The 22,376-nt window shown below is 59.4% G+C and overlaps 1 protein-coding gene across 1 annotated transcript in view; it reads left to right on the top strand.

Moving 5' to 3' along the window:
* The window catches only part of LOC135893023 (sacsin-like), a 28,387-nt gene extending 17,487 nt beyond the window's left edge, over window positions 1–10,900 (top strand). The window contains exon 7 of the mRNA XM_065420809.1: window positions 96–10,900. Within this exon, the coding sequence (XP_065276881.1) occupies window positions 96–10,900 (10,805 nt within the window). The remainder of the gene's footprint in view (window positions 1–95) is intronic.
* Window positions 10,901–22,376: the final 11,476 nt, after the last annotated feature.

Genomic DNA, 22,376 nt, shown 5'->3' with positions numbered 1-22,376 from the left:
TGGACTATATTACGCTGCTCTGGGTTTGCCTGCGGGACTGGGAGCCGACGTGGTTCTGGTCCGGCTGTGATCCCGGGTGTCTCTGGTTCTTGCAGGGCTGTTCAGGAACCTCGTCTCTCTGGACCTGGCTGTCATTAAGCAGAACCTGAAGGCCGCCCTCCCCGCAGACTGGTTCAAAGGCGGCTCTGCCCACGTCACTTGGTGCCCGGGCGACCACCCTCGCCAGCCTCCCCGCCAGTGGCTGGCTGCCTTCTGGGACTTCCTACAGCACCATGTCCGGTCCCTGGCGCCGTTTGAGGGCCACCCGCTCGTCCCCCTCACCCCCCCGGGCAAGGGCGCCCGTAGCCTCCAGCTGGCGCGGCTCTCGCCCACGCCTACGCTGCTCTTCCGGAGCTGGGAGGGGCGCAGCCTCACTGAGGATGAATCTGGCGTTCTGGAGGCTCTGGGCTGCACGGTGATCCACAGTTGGGACCAAGCGCTCTGGCACCGGCAGCTGATAGACTACGTCCTGGGGCCCACGGCTGGCAACGCGCTGAGAGCCTTCGACCACCTGGGCGTGGTGGGCGTGGCTGCCCGGCTGCGCTCCCTGCCCCCAGATCGCGGCAGGATCCTCTGCCAATTTCTCTCCCAGGCGCCCGCTTCCTCCCTCTCCGACCGGGAGGCCGTGGTGCTGGGCAGCTTGCCCATCTTCCAGAAGCTGCCCTCCATCTTGCCGCCTTGCCCAGCCGGGCTGGTGGCAGCTGGCAGCTACCAAGCTTTGGAGAGGAGCACGGTGCCGGCGGTGCCCGAAGACCTGGTGCTGCCGGAGCCGGTGCTGCAGTGCCGGGACGAGGCGGACCGCCGGCTTTTGCTGCAGAGCCGGGACAGGCTGCTTGGCGCGGCAGAGCTGGCGTTGCTGGCGGTGAGGGCGGTGAAGAAGGAGGTGTACGCCAAGCAGGCGCCGGACGCCGAGCGGCTCATGCTGTGGGTGCTGCGGCACGGGGACACCCTCTTCGGGCACAGCAAGAAGCTGCAGACGCTGTGCGAGGAGCTGGCCTTCATGGACCGCGGCGGGACCCTGGCACGTGCCAACGAGCTCTTCGACCCCCAAAACATGATTTTCCGGGCCTTGCTGGGCCCCCGGTGTTTCCCACCCATGGCTTTCCGGGAGGCGGCCGTGCTCCGGTCCCTCTGTGCCCTGGGCCTGAAGACCAGCGAGACAGCCATCACCCCGGACCACATGCTAGAGGCTGCCCAGGAGGTGGGCCGGCTCCAGCAGGGCAGAGATGCCCCCGGGGCCACGGCCAAATCCCGAGCGTTGATTGACCTGTGCAACCGGACCTCCGTGCTGGGCCGCTTCTGCCAGAAGAAGCTGCAGCGGCTGCGGGACCTGGCCTGGGTGCCCGCCACCGACCCGACCGAGCGCCAGCCGAATGGACCTTTCCTTCCCCCGGAGAGGCTGCGATCGGCCCGTTACGCCGGCCTGGCGGGGCTGGCGATGCCGCTGACGGATGCCTTCAGAGAGCCGGCCGAGGAGAAGTTGGGGTTGAGCCGGCCGCCCCCCCCGGAGAAGGTGCTGGTGAACCTGCTGCTCCTGGCACAGGGGGACCAGCCCAAGGACACCAGGACGCTGCTGCCGAAGCTTCACGTCGTCTACCAGCACATGCAGCAGAATCTGAGGCAGTTTCAGGTGGCGTTGTCCCAAGCTGTCGTCTGGACCGGCAATGGATTCTCCGTCCCAGCCAAGGTGGTGCTGGCCTACCCTGCTGGCCTGGACTTGAGCTGCCTGGTGCCGAGGGTCCCCCAGGAGCTGCTGCCTTACCGCCGGCTCTTCCTGGCCTGGGGGGCGCGGGATACAGTGGGCGAGGAGGAGCTGAGCCAGGCCCTGTGCCGGCTGGGGAAGGAGATCGAGGGCCGCGCCGGAGGTGGCACCGAGGCAGAGCTGCGGCTGACCGTGGCCATCCTAGACTGGCTGAAAAGCAGAGGGCACCAGGGCGACAGAGACCTGCCAGTGCCAGTGCAGGCTCCGGGAGGATCCGGCTTCACTCTGCGTCCAGCCTCGTTGGCCCTGTATTGCGACATTGACCGGGCCAGCCTGGCAGATCTGGAAGGTGACGACGCAGAGTTGGCCGTGGTGCATGAGGCGGTGGCGCCGGCTACGGCCACCTTCCTGGGGGTGGCGCTGCTGAGCACGCGGGTGCTGCAGCCGCAGCTGTTTGAGGCGTGGGGGCCCTCGGAGCCCATCACCACGCGGATCTGGAACATCCTGCGGGAGTATACGGAAGAGGCCGACCTCTTCAAAGAGCTGATCCAGAACGCGGAGGACGCCGGTGCCAGGGCATGCTCTTTCCTGCTGGATTTGCGGTGCCACGGTGGTGGCACGGCCGGGCTGCTGGATCCCGGCATGGCCGCCTGCCACGGCCCGGCCCTCTGGTCCTACAACGATGCAGCCTTTACCGAGGAAGACTTAGTCAACATCATCCGGGTGGGAGCCGCCACCAAGGAAGGGCAGGAGGGCAAGATCGGCAAGTTCGGTCTGGGCTTCAACACCGTCTACCACGTGACCGATGTGCCCTCGGTGCTGAGCGGCAGCAGCCTCTTGATCTTCGACCCCAACGTCACCCACCTGCGGAAGCACATCCCCAACCCAGCCTGCCCCGGCATCCGGCTGGACCTGCGCCAGCGCCCGGCCACGCTGACCACCTTCGCCGAGCAGTTCCGGCCTTACCGGGGCTTGTTTGGGTTCCAAACGCAGGAGCCGTTCGACTTCCCGGGGACACTCTTTCGCCTGCCTTTCCGCACCGAGGAGGAGGCCCGGGAGTCGCGGATCAGCCAGGTGGCTTTCAGCGTCGACCGGGTCGAGAGGCTCCAGAGCGGCTTCCGGGACTTTTGCCACCTCTTGCTGCTCTTCCTACGTGGGGTGCGGGAGGTGTCGCTGAAGCGCCTTCCCAACCAGGCCCCCTCCCCGGAGGCCACCCAGTCCCTGGCCACGCTGTGCCGCGAGCAGATCAAGAGTCTTGAGGATGCTGGAGATTCCAGGATGGGCCAGTCCAGCATCGAACAACTGACGGTACAGTGGGAGTCGGACATCACCATCAGCCACTACCTGGTACACACTGCCCAGGGCACCGGAGAGTCCTTGGTTCTGTTTCAGCAGGGGTTGCGTGACGGGACCCGGCCCTCGCCCCCCAGTGCTGGAGTGGCTCTGCCGCTCGCCCGCACTGAGCCGGGGAAGTGGGCTCCACATCTGGATGGCTTTGAAGGGCGCGTCTTCTGCTTCCTGCCCCTGCCCGTTGCCTCCGGCCTCCCGGTTCACCTCCACGGGGCCTTCGCCGTCCTCTCCAATCGCAAAGGACTCTGGGATGCCACAGTCAAGGGCGAGTGGAACTGGGCGCTGCTGCGCGACGCGGTGCCGGCTGCCTGGCTCCAAGCGCTGAGCCTGCTCCGAGACATGCACCGGGAGGGTGACCTGGAGGACTACGAATACCACACCTTCTGGCCGGACGCCGGCAAAGCCAGGCATCCCTTCACCGAGGCCGTGAAGGCCTTCTACCACGCGCTGGCCGATGGGCGGGACCTGGCGCTGTTCTCTGACGGCTGGCGATGGTGCACCATGAACAACGCCCGCTTCCTGGACTCCACCATCACCCATAACACGCGGGTGGGGAAGACAGCTGCGAAGGTCTTTGCCACCTTGCTGCCGGAGCCCCTCCTGGCCGTGCAGCTGCCGAACTGGGTGAGATCTGGGTTCCAGGCCAGTGGCCAGGAGGACACCCTGCTGCCCAACACCTATGACTGGGTGAGGTTCTACCAGAAGATCGTGTTTGCCAACATGGGCACGCTGGACGCACCCGACCGTGACGCCTTGATTCTTCACGCCCTGGACATGAGCGATGCCACGGTAGACCAGCTGCTGGCCTCTGTGTCCTGCATCCCTACCACCCCCCGAGGGCAGTTGCAGCCCATCAGGAAGCTGGTGCACCCCCGGGGCAGAGCCGCCTTGCTGTACGACCCCCAGGACGGGCGCTTCCCCACTGGGACTGGCTTCCTGGCGCCGGAGAGGCTGCTGCGGCTGGAGGGGCTGGGCATGGCCAAGGACGTGGTGCCGATGAAGGAGCTGCTGGAGCGGGCCCGCACCGTGCAGGCTGTCTGGCAGCGTGACCAGCGGCAGGGCTGTCAGCGAACCTGCTGCATCCTGGAGCTGCTGGAGCAGCTGTTGGAACAGGGTTTGGACAACACTGCCCAGGTGGCCTTCCGTGCCATCCCCTTCCTGCCGGCTGCCTTGCCTGGTGCCCGCCATGAGCTCTGCCGGCCCACCGATCTCTACCACCACAAGCACAGGAGCCTGGTGGGGCTGATCCAACCCGTCCTGGCCGGCAAGGACCTGGGAGGGGACTGCAGGTTCTCCAAGACGCTCCAGGACTTCCTGGGGCTGAGCCGCAAGCCACCGGCCGGCATGGTGCTGCGGCAGCTGGCGGAGGCGTGCCAGGGCTCCAACGCCCTGCCCAAGCTGGAGCTGCAGGAGACCGCGCGGCAGTGTTACGCCTACCTGGACAAGCTGCTGAGCGAGCAGCCCACATGCAAGGAGGAGGTAGCTGAGAAAGCTGTGGCATTCTCCTTTGTCCTGGTGGGGGCGCACTTTGTGTCGGTGAAGGCAGTGGCCCGGGAGCTGTCATTCGAGGCCTCCCCGTATCTCCACCAGCTGCCGCAAGAGTACTGGGGGTTCAAGGCGCTGTGGGGGTGCGTGGGGCTGCAGGAGACCTTCGCCTTGGAGAACTACACGTGGGTGCTCCGGGACCTGGCCGGGAAGACAGCTGGGCGGAGTCTGTCCCCAGAGGAGCTGCAGTTGGTGCTGAGGCTAGTGACCATCGGGCTGATGGAGAAGTCGCCGGATCGGCAGCCGGTGGGCGCTTACGAAACTCAGGGCATCTACTTCCCGGATCAGCAGGGTGTCCTGCGCCCGGTGGCCAAGTTGCACTTCGATGACACACCCTGGCTGCCCCGGGAGGAGGGGACGCCCTTGTGCCACGGCCGGATCCCCCGGGAGGTGGCACTGTGCTACGGCGTGCCCACCACCAGGCACCGGGCGCTGGTCCAGGGGAAGATCCGGGGGCTGGAGCTGGCACCGTGGGCGTCGGAGTTCGGCGCCCGGGAGGAGCTGACCGTGCGGCTGCAGAACATCCTGCGGGAATACTCCTCGTCCTCCCGCGACGTGCTGAAGGAGCTGCTGCAGAACGCTGACGACGCCGGTGCCAGCCGGATCCACTTCGTCTGGGACCGGCGCCACCACCCCACCCAGCGCATCATCTCCGAGGAGTGGGGTGGCCTGCAAGGCCCCGCCCTCTGCGTCTACAACGACAAGCCCCTGACGCAGGAGGACATCGAGGGCATCCAGCGGCTGGGCGTGGGGGGCAAAGGTGGGCGGCAGGACAAGACGGGCAAGTACGGACTGGGTTTTAACGCTGTCTTCCACCTGACGGACTGCCCTGCCTTCATGACGGGCGACAGCGCCCTGGGCGTCTTTGATCCCCATCTCCGCTATGTGCCCACAGCCAACGAGCAGTACCCGGGCGCCATGTTCAGCGTCAACGGGGACTTCAAGAAGACCTTCCCCGATGTCTACACCACCTTCCTACCCGACCTCTTCGACCTGAGCCAGGGCGTGCTCTTCCGGCTGCCGCTGCGGACGGCGGAGGGCGCGGCTGGCTCGCGGGTGTGCCCGCGGGTTATCCACGAAGAGGTCCTGGAGGAGATGCAGGAGGCGCTGGCGCAGGAGGCCGAGAGCTTGGTGCTGTTCCTTCGCCATCTGAGGACCGTCGTCTTCTCCGAGATCACCGAGGGCGGGGTGCAGCCGCGGGAGCTGCTGCGGGTGGAGACGGAGATGGAGGAAGGCAGCCTAGCACTGCGAAGGGCATTCCAGGAGCGGCTGAGCCAAATGGCTGTGTCGGGCAGCGAGGAGGCCACGCCGGTGAGGGTGGTCTACACGATGAAAGTCAGTCACGGCCGCTCTCGGCCTCCCACCAGCTGGGGAGTAGTGTGGCAGGCCGGGGTGGACGACGCAGCCAAGAAGGAGTGTCCAGACCCGGAGCGCCTACCGTACGGCGCCGTGGCCGCCTGCCTGGACGCAGTCCTGCCTGGCAGGGCCTTCTGCACCCTGCCGCTGCCGCTGGAGACCGGCCTGCCCGTCCACATCAACGGCAACTTCTCGGTGGACTCGGCTCGCCGCGACCTGCACAAAGAGGACGGCGGGAGCCGGAACACGGCCTGGAACGGTTTCCTGATGCAGTGGCTGCTGGCCCCGCTCTATTGCCGGCTGCTGGATTGGCTGCGGAAGAAGCTGGGGGAGGGGCTGCGCTTCGTGACACTGCAGGCCTGCTTGGAGATGCTGGAGCCAAAATATCTCAGATACTTCCCAGCCGTGAGGGAGCGCGTGCCCCCGCCCTGGCACCAGCTGGTCAAACGGGTCTACGAGCTCATTGCGGAGATGCAGCAGCCCCTGATACCCATTTACCAGACAGAGACCATCCGCCGCCATGTGCACAGTGTGGAGATGGTGAGAATCACATGGACTGCGACCGGTCAGGGCCACGTGCTCCAGGAGCCCTTCTTCCTGCAGGAGGAGGCCCATGACTCCATGAGCCGTGTCCTCCAAAGACTTGAGATGAAGCTCGTCCCGGCCTTCCACAGCCTCCGACAGATCCACGCCGAGTTCACCCGGGCGGGCGTGAAGGTCCTGACCTTGAATCCTGGATCTCTCCGCTGCTTCCTCAAAGCGCTGCCTCTGGACCCGCCCTGTCGGGTCTCGGAGACGCCCCTGAAGGACCAGTCCAGCTGCCGCCGCCTCCTAGAGTTCTGCCTGGAGGAGCTGCAGATAGGGGACGTCGTGGACCTGGAGGGGCTGCCACTCTCCGTGACCCACGACGGCATGCTGCGGCCGTTCAGCACCCGGGAGCCGGTGTTCCGGAACAGAGCCCACTGCCTCTTCCCGCGGCAGCATCACCAATTCCTCGCCTACCACGTCAGCCACAAGCCGCTGCTGCTCCAGGCCGGCTTCCTGAAGGCATTCACCCTGCAGGAGGCGGCCAGGTTCATCCAGGAGGTGCTGGGGCAGCCGGACTGGGAGGCCCAGTCGGCAGAGTCCCGGCAGTGGCTGAAAGAGGTGTGGGAACTCTTCAACCACATGATCTATGAGGCCAGTGAACTCAAGAAAGAAGTCATGAGCAAGGCCTTCAGAGAGTTGGTCTCCCTCTTCGAGTACTCGGCCATCCTCCCCATCTGCAGCGACCAGCCTGGAGACGAGCGCCTGGTTCCTCTGGTCTCCCTGCCCAGCATCATCCATGGGTACACCAGCGAGGTGGAAAACTCTCTGGGCAAGCTTGGCTTTGCCAAGCTGGATATCCTGATGATCCCCCATGATATCCGCTTCCACTGCATCCGCCCACACCTGCTGCAAACACACGACCCCGTTTCGGTGCTGAAGCAGCTGGCCGCTAGGACTGGTCTCCGTTGGGATGAGCTGAAGTCCTATGAGACCTTCGGGCTGTTGAGGTTCCTCACGCAAAAGGTGGAGGAGCTGGCGCATGACCTGCTGGCTCAGCTCCAGTCCCTGCCCTTGTTCCAGACGCATCAGGGGACGTGGGTGGCGCTGGCCTTTTACCACAACGTCTACATCCTAGAGACCAAGTTTCCCAAGCTCTCGAAGGACTTCCAGGCCTTGTACCAGCTGGACCAGCAGACAGTCTTGCTCCAGGACAACGATCTCCATCAGGGGCTCTCCAAAAGTCTTGGCATTGGCGTCTTGAATGATCTGCAGCAATTCATCCGCCATCTCCTGCCCCGTCTGCCCCGTCTCCCAGAATCCCAGCTGCTTGAGGCCTTAAGGCTGCTCTTCACCATCCAAAGCCAGTACCGGGAGGAGTACCTGGCGGAGAAGAAGACCATCGTCTCGGCCTTCGGGCCCGTCAGCTTCATCCGGGACAAGCAGGGGGTCCTGCACCCAGCTTCCTACTTCTACGACAGAGAGGTGCTGCTCTTCCAGACGCTGCAGCTCGACGCCAGGTTTGTGCCCGACGCGTTCTTCCAGGAGGTGAGGGTGGAGAAGTTCACGGTGAACTCCTTCCTGCGGGATGTGGGCATGAAGTGGGAGATCTCGGAGGACGACTTTGTGGAGTTTGCCACGCGGATCGAGCGTCAGGCGGGGCAGGAAGGTGCGGCGGCCGGCGACCTCCCCGACCAGCGGAAGGCGCTTCTGTCGCATCTGCTGTCCCAGCCCAGTGACTCCCTGTCGGACCGCTTCCTGGAGAGAGTCTCGTCCATCCGCTTCCTCACCCCACGGAGGGTGCCGGACGATCTGAGGAACTTCCATCCACCCTGCGTCCTTCAGACACAGCCCGTGGCCCCCAAGGGTGCTCTGGTGGTGCCACGGAAGGAGGATGTGGCCCTGGTTTGGACGTCGGCTGTGATCCTTGCCCTGCCCTTCGTCCCTTGCATGAAGAACGCCCGGTCCGTGCTGGAGCGTCTGGGAGTGCTGCAGGCCGTGCCAGCCCTGGTGGTCCTGGACAACCTGAAGAACGTGTGCCAAGCGCGGTGTGAGACCAAGGAAGGGTGGGAAACCCGGACCCGTGTCTTCATGCAGACATACGGCTACCTGGAGCGCGACTTGAGGGGCTTCAACGCCGACTGCCTGGCAGGGCTGCCGGTGGTGCTGGTGAAGGAGAAGCAGGTGGCGGAGGCCAGCCAGGTGGTCTTCTCCTTGCGGCATGAGCAGGAGTTTCGGCCCTATCTCTACACCGTGCCCCCGTTGGTGGCTGTCTACAGCGAGCTGCTGCAGAAGCTGGGCGTGGAGCAGGAGCCCTCCGTCCGGCACTACGCCCGGGTGCTGCGCCGGATCCACCAGGAGACCCAAGACAAGGAAACCCTGCAGCCCAACCTCACCAAGACCGTCCAGCGGGCCACCCAGCATCTCTTCCAGCTGCTCAGCCAAGGGAAAGCGGACTTTTCCGGGGTGGAAGAGCTCCATCTGCCTTGCACCGATGGGAAGCTCTACCGCTCCAATACCCTGGTCTTCAGCGACTGTGCCTCTGCCGACGTTAGCCAAGCCTTGGGGAGCACCTTCCATTTCCTGGTGGACCTCTCCAGATGCCACCTGCCCTCTCCAGAATACGACCCCTGGAAGCTGGTGCGGCAGCTGCCCCAGCCCCTGAGGCCCCAGCTCCTGTCAGAGATCACGGAACTGCAGCTGGAGGAGGCCTCTCTAGAGCTGTGCCCTTACCGCGAGTTCTGCGAGAGGCGGAACCAGCTACATGGCATCCTGGTGTCTCCTGAATTCCGGGAGGGCTTGGCGGCACTGCTGAGGTGGCAGAGACGGGACGAGGACGAAGAAGCGGAAATGGCCAGGAGGGAGCGGGAGGTGGCTTTCTCTGCCGAGCGGCTGGAGGTGGTGTGCTGTGAGAAGATCCAGACAGTGATGATGCACGGCGGGAAGCGGCTGGAGGGGAGCCAAGACTCCCAGGTTGTCCATGTGGTCCTGCATGCCGACGGGAGGCGCCGGGTCTACCTGCTGCACCAGGAGAGGATGGATATGGGCCTGTTAGTCCAGATCCTGGGCAGCCTGGCCCAGGAGGTGGACAGTATTATGGGAGGGATGGTGCGTTGGAAATCCATGTCAATCCTCATGCAGATGTTGGCCTGCAAGGACCCCGGCGAAGTGCTCAGCGTGCTGGAGAGGAATGGGGTGCCCTTGCAACCCAGCACCCACCCCGACGCCTACACCCTGCCCAGCCCCGGTACGGAGATCCCCCAGGAGTGGTATGACAGCCTGGACATGAGCATCCTCAACACCTTCGCCTCGGGTGACTACGTGGGTTACCTGGACCCGGCGGCACCCGAGGAGCGCTACCAGTACGCCGTGGTGCTGGAAGTCCTGCCGGATGGCACGGTGCCCATGTACCGCATCGACCTGGGAGCCGGGCGCCAGGAGGAGGTGAGCGCCAACGACCTGTATCAGTTCAAGAGGATCCAGGTGAATGGCCGTGGCCGGGCGCTGGTGCCGGTGCCGGACCAGCAGCGGCAGCAGGAGAGGCAGGAAGCGTGGTACCGCCAGTCGCTGGGGCAGGTGAAGGAGGAGGTGGACACCTGCATGGCCAAGATCTGGGAGCTGCCCGAGGGGGAGCGGCGGAAGGCGATCCGGCGGCTCTACCTTCGCTATCACCCCGACAAGAACGTGGGGCAGGAGGAAATGGCCAACGAGGTCTGCAAGTACCTGCGGGAGAGGATCCAGGAGCTGGAGGAGGGCAGGAAGCCCCGGGCAGCAGGCAATCCCTGCAGCCCCCAGGCCTCGGGCGGCTGGCACCATTCCAGTAGCCACCGGGGCTTCTCAGCCTCGTGGGACGAATGGGACGGGGAGGCCAGGCGCCACAGGCAGAGCCGCAGGGAGTTCACCGGCCAAAGGGACCATGGTTTCCACTACGATTTCTGGTCGTATCACCGGGCCAAGGCAGCCCGGCGTCCCCAAGCCGAGGAGGCCGGGCGCTGGCTCCGGCAGGCCCAGAGCGACCTGCGGGCGGCTGGCCATGACGTGGGGCAGCGCTGCACCAACTGGGTCTTCTACAAGGTCCACCGTACCGTGGAGAAGGCCCTGGCGGCTGCCGTGTACGACCGGGGGGAGCGCTTCGAGCGGGAGCAGACGCTGGCCTCGCTGGCGCAGAAGGTGGCAGCCTACGACCCTGGGCTGGAGGGGCTGCCGGCACAAGTGGCTGAACTGCGCCGGCACGGCGTGGACGACAAGACCACGCAGTATCCCAGCTACCACCCCCCGCCCACCATCCCCAAAGACGCCTTTCCGGCCGGAGAGGAGCAGGAGGTGCTGCGGCTGGCGCAGGGTCTGCTGGATGTGGTGCAGGCGCACGTGGCCAGGCACTGAGAGCTGGGGACGGTGCCATAGGGATGGTGCTACTCAGGGCAGTGAGCGCGCCCCCTGGGGAGGCACCGGGGGCTGCACCAGAGGGACGTGCGCCTACTACTGTTAGCAGCAAGGCAACCCCCAATCAGGGACTGTGCCATGGAGACCTGGCTTCTCTAGCAGTGACCGCGCCTCCGGGGGGAGCAACTGGGGACTGCACTATAGGGACCAGCACCCCCCTGGGGTAGCCACTGGGGACTGCACCATAGGGACTAGCGTCTACTACTGGTAGTAGCAAGGGCAACCCCCTACCAGAGCCTATGCCATGGAAACCCGGCTTCTTCAGCAGTGACCGTACCCGTGGCAGGGGTGGGGGCACTGGCTCCAAGCTGCTGTCACTGTGGGTACAGGGGGATGGGGGAGGGACAGGGGCCTTTGTGGGCAGGGGGTTAGCGTAAGGTTGATGCTGTGATGGCTTGTATGGGGCTGCTCCAAAGGCGGCTTGACCCTCTCCCCCGGCCCTGCTGTTTGCCTCGTCTCTGCTCCTGCAGTAGCTGGCTTTTGTATTAGGAGGAATAAACCCAGTTACTCCAGTAACCCAGCGTCCTTGAAGTCATGGTGTCAGCCCTTCGCTCCAGGACAGTCCTCTTTTGGGGGGAGGGTCCTGCCCCCTGCTGGAGGGGATGAGCCCTGCTCTCTGGGGGTGGGTGGGTTCCGGCTGCCCATCCCCCTCCCGCCAAGGTCCCTTCCCCGAGGCTGGCAGTGACAGAGCTGGGCATCCCCCCCCCCTCCTGCCACACACACACTGTCAGGGCTGGGGCCTTGCCCAACTCAGAACAGGCGCTGGGGGGCAGGGGGATTCCATCTTTAGGGTGGGTCACAGATGACCCAGAACTCGTGTGGCCAGGGGGCAGGGAATAAGGCACAGGGCACTGGCTCCCATCTGGCCCCAGGGCAGAGACTGGCTGGATGGGGAATGGGGCACAGGCCCTTTCCCCTCCGTGACTAGCTGTGGTTTCCAGCTGTTGTGTGGCCCTTGCCTGAAATGGGTTCACTGGGTCTCAGCCCAATTCCTCGTGGGATGGGCCTCGGAGCCTGAGCCCTGCTCTGCCCCCTAGCGGTGGGTCCCCCAGGGTGGGAGGTGGCTGTGGGGACAGGGGCTCATGCTGCCATTGGGTTCTGGGGGCTGCTGACCGTGAGGTTTGGGGCCCAGCCCCTCTCAGGGTGTCTACCCTGGGGCCCTGCCCTGCCCTGCCCTGCCCTGGGGGCCTTGCTGGAATGGACCATGCTCCAGTTCATTGGGGACCTGCAATGAGTTGATGCCTGCCCCCAGCTCCATAGGATGGGCACTCCTCCACTATGCCCTGCAGTCAGTAAGGGCCAGAGAGATCCTACAATAACAGTGGGTGCAGCGCTGTTATGCCAGAGAGACCCTACAATAACAAAGTGATGGTGGCAGCCCCATTACCCCAGAAAGACCCTACAATAAAAAACTAGGATGGTGGCAGCCTCCATTTCTCCCAAGAGACCCTACACTAACAAATCAATACACAGTCCCACCACTCATAAGAGACCCTACAATAATAAAGCAGCATATACATCCCCATTGTTCATGAGATACCCTATAACAACAAACCAGTGGATGTAACCCTGGTGTGTGTGTGTGTGGGGGGCTTTTGCAGTCATTTCCTGTGTTGCCTGTTTTGCCCCTGTCTTTGGCCTGGGAGGGGGGGAGCTGCACTGCTGTTGAGGGGCTGGAGGCCATCACACATGAACCTGATGCACGGATGGGTCAAATGGATCATCTCATTGGGTCAAGAGATCATCGCATCGGGTTAAGGGGGCATCGGACTGGGCCAAAGAGTCATCTGACGGGGTCAAGAGGCCTTCAGGCATGGATGCACTGGTGATGGTTCCTAGCGATGGATGCTGCTTTAGTGGGATACCTCGCAGGCAGCGGAGGACTTCAGGGACCGCGGGAGCGTGTCGAAGCAGAAGAATAGCCAAGCAATCTTATCTGAGATCGTTCCCGTCCCACAAGCAAAGGGAAACAGAAGGCTGGAGAGTGTGGAAGTGAACCACTGGCGAGGTGAGCAGGGACTGGTTGAACATTGGGCCACTTTCTGTGTGGAGAGGGGGCTGTACAGGTTGCATGGCCTCCACCTCAGGAGAAGGGGCACCAATCTCCTTATGGATAAGCGGGCTAGAGTAGCTGGTGTGTGTGTTAACCAGTGGTTCTCAAACTAGGGCCGCTGCTTGTTCAGGGAAAGCCCCTGGCGGGCCAGGCCAGTTTGTTTACCTCCCGCGTCCACAGGTTCGGCCAATGGGGGCTGCAGGAAGGGCGGCCAGCACATCCCTCGGCCTTAGCATAAGGAGCAGGCAGAAAGAGGGAAGAAACTAACACGCTGCACAAAATTGAGATGCTGAGAAGCAAATTAACCAAGGAACCGAAGGGCATGAAGAGAAGAAATTCTTGAATTGCCTGTGCACCAGTGCTGGCAGCCTGGGGAACAAAGAAGAGGAAGTGAAATTGCTCATTTGTGAGCATAAATGCAATCTAGTTGGTATCACTGAAACCTGGCGGGATGATTTGCACGACTGGATTGTTAAAATGAATGGTTATACACCTATTTAGGAAGGAGCAAGAGGGCTTTTTAAGTTCTTGGCTTTGCTTATTAAATGGACGCCAGGCTTCAGCCGCTAGGTTCTGTTGAAATGCAGAAAAGGCAGAAGTACAGTCTGTTCTGGGTTGGGAGAAAAAACAGATGATATCGTCTCATCGTATGGTGATGAGAACACTCTTCCCATTCCATCTCTGGAGGATGTTAAACAGAAGCTACTAAAGTTAGACATTTTAAAAGCACCAGGTCCAGATAACTTGCATCCAGGAGTTTTAAAAGAGCCGGCCGAGGAGCTCTCTAACCTCTTAGTGTTTTTCAATAAGTTGTGGAGCACGGGGGAAGTTCCAGAAAACTGAAATAAAGCTAATGTTGGGCCAATATTTAAAAAGTGTAAAAGAGATGACCTGAGTAATTATAGACCTGTCATCCTGATGTCGATCCAGTGGCTGATATAGGTCAATTAATAAAGAATTAAAGGAGTAATGTAATTAATGCCAATCAACAAGGGCTTATGGAAAATAGATCCTGTCAAACTAACTTGATATCGTTATTACAAGTTTGGTTCATGAAGGTGGTAGCATTGACGCAATATACTTAAACTTCTTAGAAGGTGTTTAGAACATAAGAACATAAGAATGGCCGTACCGGGTCAGACCAAAGGTCCATCTAGCCCAGTATCTGTCTACCGACAGTGGCCAATACCAGGTGCCCCAGAGGGAGTGAACCTAACAGGCAATGATCAAGTGATCTCTCTCCTGCCATCCATCTCCATCCTCTGACGAACAGAGGCTAGGGACACTATTCTTAAACCCATCCTGGCTAATAGCCATTTATGGACTGAGCCACCATGAATTTATCCAGTCCCCATTTAAACATTGTTATAGTCACAACCTCCTCAGGTAAGGAGTTCCACAAGTTGACTGTGCGCTGAGTGAAGAAGAAGTTCTTTTTATTTGTTTTAAACCTGCTGCCTATTAATTTCATTTGGTGACCCCTAGTTCTTGTATTATGGGAATAAGTTAACTTTTCCTTATCCACTTTCTCGACATCGCTCATGATTTTATATACCTCTATCATGTCCCCCCTTAGTCTTCTCTTTTCCAAGCTGAAGAGTCCTAGCCTCTTTAATTTTTCCTGGTATGGGACCCTCTCTAAACCCCTAATCATTTTAGTTGCCTTTTCTGAACCTTTTCCAGTGCTAGAATATCTTTTTTGAGGTGAGGAGACCACATCTGTACACAGTATTCGAGATGTGGGCGTACCATGGATTTATATAAGGGCAATAATATATTCTCAGTCTTATTCTCTATCCCCTTTTTAATGATTCCTAACATCCTGTTTGCTTTTTTGACCACCTCTGCACACTGCATGGACATCTTCAGAGAACTATCCACGATGACGTCAAGATCTTTTTCCTGACTCGTTGTAGCTAAATTAGCCCCTATCATGTTGTATGTATAGTTGGGGTTATTTTTTCCAATGTGCATTACTTTACATTTATCCACATTAAATTTCATTTGCCATTTTCTTGCCCAATCACTTAGTTTTGTGAGATCTTTTTGAAGTTCTTCACAATCTGCTTTGGTCTTAACTATCTTGAATAGTTTAGTATCATCTGCAAACTTTGCCACCTCACTGTTTACCCCTTTCTCCAGATCATTTATGAATAAATTGAATAGGATTGGTCCGAGGACTGACCCTTGGGGAACCCCACTAGTTACCCCTCTCCATTCTGAGAATTTACCATTAATTCCTACCCTTTGTTCCCTGCCCTTTAACCAGTTCTCAATCCATGAAAGGACCTTCCCTTTTATCCCATGACAGCTTAATTTACGTAAGAGCCTTTGGTGAGGGACCTTGTCAAAGGCTTTCTGGAAATCTAAGTACACTATGTTCACCGGATCCCCTTTGTCCACATGTTTGTTGACCCCTTCAAAGAACTCTAATAGATTAGTAAGACACGATTTCCCTTTACAGAAACCATGTTGACTATTGCTCAAGAGTTTATGTTTTTCTATGTGTCTGACAATTTTATTCTTTACTATTGTTTCAACTAATTTGCCCGGTACCGACGTTAGACTTACCGGTCTGTAATTGCCGGGATCACCCCTAGAGCCCTTTTTAAATATTGGCGTTACATTAGCTAACTTCCAGTCATTGGGTACTGAAGCCGATTTAAAGGACAGGTTACAAACCTTAGTTAATAGTGCCGCAACTTCACATTTGAGTTCTTTCAGAACCCTTGGGTGAATGCCATCTGGTCCCGGTGACTTGTTAATGTTGAGTTTATCAATTAATTCCAAAACCTCCTCTAGTGACACTTCAATCTGTGACAGTTCCTCAGATTTGTCACCTACAAAAGCCAGCTCAGGTTTGGGAATCTCCCTAACATCCTCAGCCGTGAAGACTGAAGCAAAGAATCCATTTAGTTTCTCCGCAATGACTTTATCATCTTTAAGCGCTCCTTTTGTATTTTCATCGTCAAGGGGCCCCACTGGTTGTTTAGCAGGCTTCCTGCTTCTGATGTACTTAAAAAACATTTTATTACCTTTGGAGTTTTTGCCTAGCCGTTCTTCAAATTCCTCTTTGGCTTTTCTTATTACACTCTTGCACTTAAGTTGGCAGTGTTTGTGCTCCTTTCTATTTGCCTCACTAGGATTTGACTTCCACTTTTTAAAGGAAGTCTTTTTATCTCTCACTGCTTCTTTTACATGGTTGTTAAGCCACGGTGGCTCTTTTTTAGTTCTTGTACTGTTTTTCTTAATTTGGGGTATACATTGAAGTTGGGCCTCTATTATGGTGTCTTTAAAAAGGGCCCATGAAATTGCAGGGATTTCACTTTAGTCACTGTACCTTTTAACTTTTGTCTAACTAACCCCCTCATTTTTGTATAGTTCCCCCTTTTGAAATTAAATGCCAGTGTTGGGCAGTTGAGGTGTTCTTCCCACCACAGGGATGTTGAATGCTATTGTATTATGGTCACTATTTCCAAGCGGTCCTGCTATAGTTACCTCTTGGACCAGCTCCTGCGCTCCACTCAGGATTAAATCTAGAGTTGCCTCTCCCCTTGTGGGTTCCTGTACCAGCTGCTCCATGAAGCAGTCATTTAAAGTATCGAGAAATTTTATCTCTGCATTTCGTCCTGAAGTGAAATGTTCCCAGTCAATATGGGGATAATTGAAATCCCCCACTATTATTGGGTTCTTAATTTTGATAGCCTCTCTAATTTCCCTTAGCATTTCATCATCACTATTACTGACCTGGTCAAGTGGTCGATAATAGATCCCTAATGTTATATTTTTACTAGAGCATAAAATTTCTATCCATAGAGACTCTATGGAACATGTGGATTCGCTTAAGATTTTTACTTCATTTGAATCTACACTTTCTTTCACATATAGTGCCACTCCTCCCCCTGCACGACCTGTTCTGTCCTTCCGATATATTTTGTATCCCGGAATGATTGTGTCCCATTGATTGCTCTCAGGCCACCAGGTTTCTGTGATGCCTATTATATCTATATCCTCCTTTATCACAAGGCACTCTAGTTCACCCATCTTATTATTTAGACTTCTGGCATTTGTGTACAAGCACTTCAAAAACTTGTCCCTGTTTATTAGCCTGCCTTTTTCTGATGTGCCAGATTCTTTTTTATGTGACTGTTTATCATCTGATCCGGCCCTTGCATTATACTTTTCATTCCTCTGCTCCTGACTATAACCTGGAGATTCTCTATCATCAGACTCTCCCCTAAGAGAAGTCTGTGTCCGATCCACACGCTCCTCTGCAGCAGTTGACTTTCCCCCATCTCCTAGTTTAAAAACTGCTCTACAACCTTTTTAATGTTTAGTGCCAGCAGTCTGGTTCCACTTTGGTTTAGGTGGAGCCCATCTCTCCTGTATAGGCTCCTCCCATCCCAGAAGTTTCCCCAGTTCCTAATGAACGTGAACCTCTCCTCTCTACACCATCGTCTCATCCACGCATTGAGACTCTGAAGCTCTGCCTGCCTACCTGGCCCTGCACGTGGAACTGGGAGCATTTCTGAAAATGCCACCATAGAGGTCCTGGATTTCAGTCTCTTCCCTAGCAGCCTAAATTTGGCTTCCAGGACATCTCTCCTACCCTTCCCTATGTCATTGGTACCGACATGTACCACGACCACCGGCTCCTCCCCAGCACTACACATAAGTCTGTCTAGATGCCTCGAGAGATCCGCAACCTTCGCACCAGGCAGGCAAGTCACCATACAGTTCTCCCGGTCATCACAGACCCAGCTATCTACATTTCTAATAATCGAATTTCCCATTACTATACTAATACCTGCCTTTTCCTAGAAACTGGAGTTCCCTCCCCCGGAGAGGCAACCTCAGTGCGAGAGGCAACCCCAGCACCATCTGGAAGGAGGGTCCCAACTACGGGAAGGTTTCCCTCTGCTCCCATTGACTGCTCAGCTTCCCTGGGCCTTTCATCCTCCTCAACAGCACAGGGGCTGTCTGACCGGAGGTGGGACAATTCTACAGTGTCCTGGAAGACCTCATCAACATACCTCTCTGCCTCTCTTAGCTCCTCCAGTTCCGCCACCCTGGCCTCCAAAGTCCGTATATGGTCTCTGAGGGCCAGGAGCTCCTTGCACCGACTGCACACATACGCCACCCGCCCACAGGGCAGGTAATCATACATGCAACACTCAGTGCAATAAACTGGATAGCCCCCACTCTGCTGCTGGGCTTCTGCCTGCATTGTCTCCTAGTTAGTGGAAGGGTGGTTTACAGAAAGTAGTTTTGGAATGTGGTTCGGTTTACAGGTTTTAGGGTTTTGGGGGGGGCCACGGGGAAGGGGTTTGACTTGGTACCGCATAACATTTTGATGATAGAACTAGAACAATAGAATATGAACATTGCCCACATTCAATGGATTAAAAACTGGCTAACTGATAGGTCTTAGAATGTAAATGTAAATGCGGAATCATCATCAAGCAGCTGTGCTTTCAGTAGGATCCCGCAGGGAGCGGTTCTTGGACATAAGCTATTTAATGTTTTTATCAATGACTTGGAAGAAAATATAAAGTCAGCATTGATCAAGTTTGCAGATGACACAAAGATTGTGGAGTGGTAAATAACGAGCACACGTCACTGATACAAAGCGATCTAGATTGCTTGGTAAGCTAGGCACAAGCAAACAATTTCATTTTAATACAGCTAAATGTAAATGTATCCGCCTAGGAACACCGAATGTTGACATGCAGAATGGGGACTGTATCCTGGGAAGCAGCGACTCCGAGAAAGATTTGGGGGTCATGGTGGCCAATCAGCTGAACATGAGCTCCCAGTGTGACACTGTAGCCAAAAAAGCTAATGCGATGCATCAACGGGGAATCTTGAGTAGGAGCAGAGAGATTCTTTTTCCTCTATGTCTGGCATTGCTGGAATCCTGTGTCCAGTTCTGGTGCCATTCAAGAAGGATGTTGATAAACTGGAGAGGGTTCAGAGAAGAGCCACGAGAATGATTAAAGGATTAGAAAACTTGCCTAAAAGTGACAGACTTAAGGAGCTCGCTCTATTTAACTTAACAAAGAGAAGGTCCCGGGGTGCCTTGATCCCAGTCTGTAAGTACCTACACGGAGAATAAATGTTGAGCAATGGGTTCTTCAATCTAGCAGAGAAAGGTCGACCACGATCCAACGTCTGGAAAGCAAAGCCCGACCCGTTCCGATTGGAAACGAGCCGTACGTTTTTAACGGTAATTAACCCTTGGCACAAACTGCCACGGGTCCCGGTGGAGTCTCCATCCCTGGGAAGGTTGAACATCCAGGCGGGATGGTTTCCGAAACGCTCTGCGCCAGGGATGGTCTTGAGGGTGGTCTCAGGCCGGTGCCAGACAGGGGGTCAGACGAGAAGATCACAAGGGGCCCGTCTGGCCGTGCAGCCGGGGAGGCCAGGCCAGGGCGAGGAGCCGTGTGCGGGGCCAAGCGCCCGACACGACACGGCCAGTCACGGGGATGTCGCAGGGGGTCATGTGGGGGTCAAGGGGTCACGGCAGGTCAAGGGGTCACGGCACTGGGTCAAGGGTCACTGGGGCGGGGCAAGGGGCGCACATCCCGCCCCAGCGCTGCCCCCGGGGCGGGCGGGGGACGAGGCGCGGAGCTGCCCCTCCGGCTTCGCGTCGCTATGGGAGCGGCCGGGTTCCGCGCGCGCCGGGGCCCGTCTCTATGGGCGCGGCCGGAAGTGACGCCGCGGCGAGGGCGGAAGCCAGGCGCTGCGGAGGGAGGAGGAGGGCGGAAGTGGGGCCGGGCGGGCGGCGGCTTCCGCTTCCGGTGCGGAGGGTCCAGCAGCCGCGGCCGCCCCAGCCCAGCGCCGAGCGGGGACGCGGAGCCTCCGGGGCCCATAGAGACGGGCTAGAGCGCCCCCCCCCCCCCGCGCGCGCGCGTCAGCCAGCGGGGCCCCCCGGCGGGGCGGGGCCAGAGCTCCAGAGACCCCCGCCCCCACCCGGCCCAGGGACCCCCCACCCAAGGGTCCCCCACAGCTCCACCCACTGGCCCAGAAATCCCCCCCCCGGGGCCCCCTTAGGGAGGGGCCCAGCCCCCCACCTCCTCCAGATCTCAGAGCCCCCCCCCCCGCCCAGGGGTTAGGGACCCCCAGGGAAGGGGAATCCCCCCAGTCAGAGCGAAGCAGCCCCCAGAGGCCCCCCCAACACAGGGGCAAAGGGGGGCACCTTCCTCCCCCCCGCATAGGGGCCTCGGACATGCCCCCCCTAGGCCCCCGCTCAGCCCAGCTGTAGGGGGCGGATCAGAGGTGGTAAGGGGTGGGGGTGGGTAGGTGGGCGAGAGACCCCCTCCCTGCCCCTGAGACCCCCACCCAAGGCAGGGCAGCGGGGGGGCTCGACGTCTCCAGGGGGACGCTTCTGCCTCCCCCCTGGCCGCCCGGATCGGGCCTGAATCCAGACAGGAGGTGCCCACGGAAGCTCAGGCCGGCCCAAGGCCCCGGTAACGGGGAGAGGTGCCAGGAGGGGACGCCAGCCTCCCCACCCTACTGCAGACTGGGTGCGGCTTGAAGCGGACCCAGGAGTCCGGGTGACCTGAGAGGCTTCCACCCCACCCTCAACGGGAGACGTGAGGTGAGTTCTCGACTGGGTGAAACCTGTGGGGTGAGTCTTGTCTCAGGCATTGGCTGTCAGCTCTCCTGGGAGCAGGGTCTAGCAGTTAGAGCATGGGGGGGCTGGGAGCCAGGACTCCTGGGTTCTCTCCCCGGCTCTGGGAGGGGAGTGAGGTGGAGCCAGGACTCCTGGGTTCTCTCCTCGGCTCTGGGAGGGGAGTGGTGTCTAGTATTTAGAGCAGACGGGGCTGGGAGTCCAGACTCCTGGGTTCAACTGCTGGCTTTGTTGCTGTGAATTTAAAGGCAAGTCACTACTCTTCTCTGCCTCAGTTTCCCCATCTGTGAAACAGGGCTTGTACCACCCCCCCACTCCCCTCGCTGCATGTTGGCCGGGTGCTTCGGGATCCTCCCGTGGAAGGCTCTGGGCCTGGGCACTGCCCCTTGCCAGCGATCAGGGATGGGGACAGGGTGCCCCTGTGCTCTGATTGCTTTTTGCAGGCAGGGGAGAACGGGAGGAGGGAGCCCATCACTGTGAGCCAGCTGCCTGTCACCCCTTTGCTGGGCCCATAGCGCGGCGTGCACGGTGCTGTCCAGAGTTCACAGGAGGGCCGGGCTGGGAGAGGAGGTTGGGCCGGTGCCTTTGGCTCAGGGCGGGGGGCAGCCTGCTGAGGGCAGGGAAGAGGCCGGTGCTACCTGCCATTGGGGGATCCGGGCCCCAGTCATTGTGGAGGGGCAGGCTCTCGCACCCCCACCAGCTTTGCAGGGTGTGGGAGGGCTGCAATGGGGGAAGGAGGAGGCCGTGGGGGGAATCCAGAAGAGGCCGGTCTTGTGCCCAGGTTGGGGTGGGAGGGCATCTTGCTGGGACACTGCAGCCCCCTTAGAGGGTGGGGTGGAGTCACTTGCTCAGACCAGCTCCAGGCCTGGGGGCAGCTGGTCTGTGGGGCACTGGAGAGGGAGTGCTCAGAAGTAGGGAGGGATTAGTGCTGTGAGGGAGTGGAGCTGGCCCTGGGCAGGGAGATCCCAGGGATGGAGAAGTGGGGCTAGCCTGGGGGTGTCCTGGGCAGGGAGATCCTGGTGTGGGGAGGGGGACTGGCCTGGGAGTGCCCTGGACAGGGAGATCAGGAGGGTGGGGGGCTGGCCCGGGGGTGTCCTGGGCATGGAGATCGTGGGGAGGGGGGCTGTCCTGGGGGTGCCCTAGGCAGGTGGATCACTGTGGGGGAGAAGTGGGGCTGGCCCTGGGGTACCCTGGACAGGGAGATCCCCAGGCAGCGAGGGAGTGGGGCTGGCCTTGGGGCGCCCTGGGCAGGGAGATCCTGGGGAGGGGGAAGTGGGGCTGGCCCGGGGAGATCCCGCCGGTGGGGGTGCGGGGAGTGGGGCTGGCCTGGGAATGCCCTGGCCGGGAGATCCTTGGGGGGCGGGAGAGTGGGGCTGGCCCGGGGCACCCTGGGCAGGTGGAGGGCCCACTGGCCAGCGGTGTTGACCAGCACAGGGAGTGGTTCTAATCCCCCAGCCCAGCACTGTGGCTCGGGTGGTTCCCTGTCCGTGCTCTGTCCAGATCCTCCCCGTCTGGCTCTCGGCTGACAGCCCAGGGTAGGGGTGTGTGTGTGTGGCCCTGATATGTGCCGCTGGCACTGCAGCGGGGCCAGCTGCCCCGTGGGGTGATATAAGGCCTGGATGATTTATTGCATCCCTCCCCCCGCGAGTGCATCCTGGAAGTGCCTTTGTGCTGGCGCGTACCCACCTGCTCCCACCCCATCCAGAGAGCGATCTCCTGGCCGCAGCCAC

The sequence above is a fragment of the Emys orbicularis genome, chromosome 21, assembly GCF_028017835.1.
Source record: "Emys orbicularis isolate rEmyOrb1 chromosome 21, rEmyOrb1.hap1, whole genome shotgun sequence".
Lineage (NCBI taxonomy): Eukaryota > Metazoa > Chordata > Testudines > Emydidae > Emys > Emys orbicularis.
Note: the sequence above shows the minus strand (reverse complement) of the source record. Positions and strands in the feature narration are given on the sequence as shown.